Source organism: Rhinolophus hipposideros, assembly GCF_964194185.1.
Source record: "Rhinolophus hipposideros genome assembly, chromosome: X".
NCBI lineage: Eukaryota > Metazoa > Chordata > Mammalia > Chiroptera > Rhinolophidae > Rhinolophus > Rhinolophus hipposideros.
This window is the reverse complement of record NC_138046.1, coordinates 10,181,673-10,183,089: the sequence shown is the minus strand read 5'-3', so window position 1 is coordinate 10,183,089 and position 1,417 is coordinate 10,181,673. Positions and strand designations below refer to the sequence as shown.

The 1,417-nt window shown below is 55.8% G+C and overlaps 1 protein-coding gene across 1 annotated transcript; it reads right to left on the bottom strand.

Annotated features, from left to right (window-relative positions):
* LOC308494523 (melanoma-associated antigen 10-like) lies at positions 1–984 on the bottom strand (the record flags this gene model as incomplete). The annotated part of the gene is made up of 1 exon (XM_081042293.1): positions 1–984. The coding sequence occupies one exon, from the start codon at positions 982–984 to the stop codon at positions 1–3; it is 984 nt and encodes a 327-aa protein (XP_080898419.1).
* Positions 985–1,417: the final 433 nt, after the last annotated feature.

Below are 1,417 nucleotides of genomic sequence, written 5' to 3'. Positions count from 1 at the left end.
TCAGGCCCTCTCTTCCTCAGAGTTCTCCGCCTCTTCGGACTGGAATGGGATGGGCCTGGTATCCATGCTACTGACCCTGAACAAAAACTGAAGGACTTTCAACTTGGTGGTTTCAGCGTGGGCCCTGGGGCCCCACAGGAACTCATAACGAGCAGGATCACTGTTGGCCACCTGCCGATACTCCACATACTGTTCCTGAACCCAGACCTTGGTGATCAGCTCCCTGGGCTCCCCATAGATGGAATGCTCCACCCCATCATGCACCTCCATATCATTCAGTGCTTCCCACACTTTCTCCTCAGGGATGCTGTCTCCCTCCATGAGAATCACAAAGAGGAGCATGACCAGGAGGCCGTTCTTGGGCATGCGACGCCCATCGCTCCCCATCCCATCATAGGTGAGACCCAGCGAGTTGACCAGGACATAGGAGCTGTCGCTGGGGTCCACTTCCTTCACATCAATGCCAAAGACCCTCTGCATGCACAGCGAAGCTTGACGGAGGATCTCAGTGAAGTGGTCCTCGTGCTCTTTGATGACACTGCTCAGCATTTCCGCCTTTGTGGTCAGCTCCTTTGCACGGTACTTCTGGAGCAGGAACTTCACCAATTCGGACATCTTCAAATGCACTGCCCATTTGAGAGAGGACTCATCATCTTCCAGGTCCTCCGTGGTGCTTTGCTGCTCCTCATCTTGTCTGCTGGACCCTGCCCCCTGGATTTCGCTCAATGGAGGAGCCCCCATGGCCTGAGGGAAGGGACAGGCGCCTGGTGGGCTCTGAGGGGGACAAGGTACCACAGCGGCAGCCACCTCCTCTGGACTGTCGGGGAACACAACAGAGGGGGAAGAAGATGAGGAGGAGGCAACTGATGCGACATCCTCTTCCATAGCCCAGAACACCTCCGCCTCCAACAGGTTCTGGTACTGTCTTGGCTCCTGATGGTCTTCCCCAAGCTTGCGGAGCTCATTCATCTGACGGTGAGGCATGATGAGTCCTGTCAGAAGGCAAAAAGAGTGTGGGTGATGGGGACCCACACCTGGGGAGAGAGGGAGTGTTCGCGGCCTCAGCTGAGAAACGCTCTAGGTGGCTCTGACCAAGGCAACTAACAAGGTCTCCTCTTTAGGGGTGCACACAGGCCTCACAGGGGTTTCTTCTTTGGGGTGTCATCTCCTCTAAAAGAACCTGAAGGAGCAAGACAGATGGTACCTCAGGGTGCAGCTGGCACAGCCCAGGGTTCTGGGGCTGACAGTATGGTGGGGTAAATTTAGGTATTGTGGGGTCCCTTTTTCCGGGGTCAGGGAGCCACTGGGTACATTTTCAGGGTGGACACCTCACCTTAACTCCCAGCACTGCCTGGCCTTCCTCTGCACTGTGACATGAGGACACAGACCAATCTGGAAATGAGGGGCTCAGCCTAAC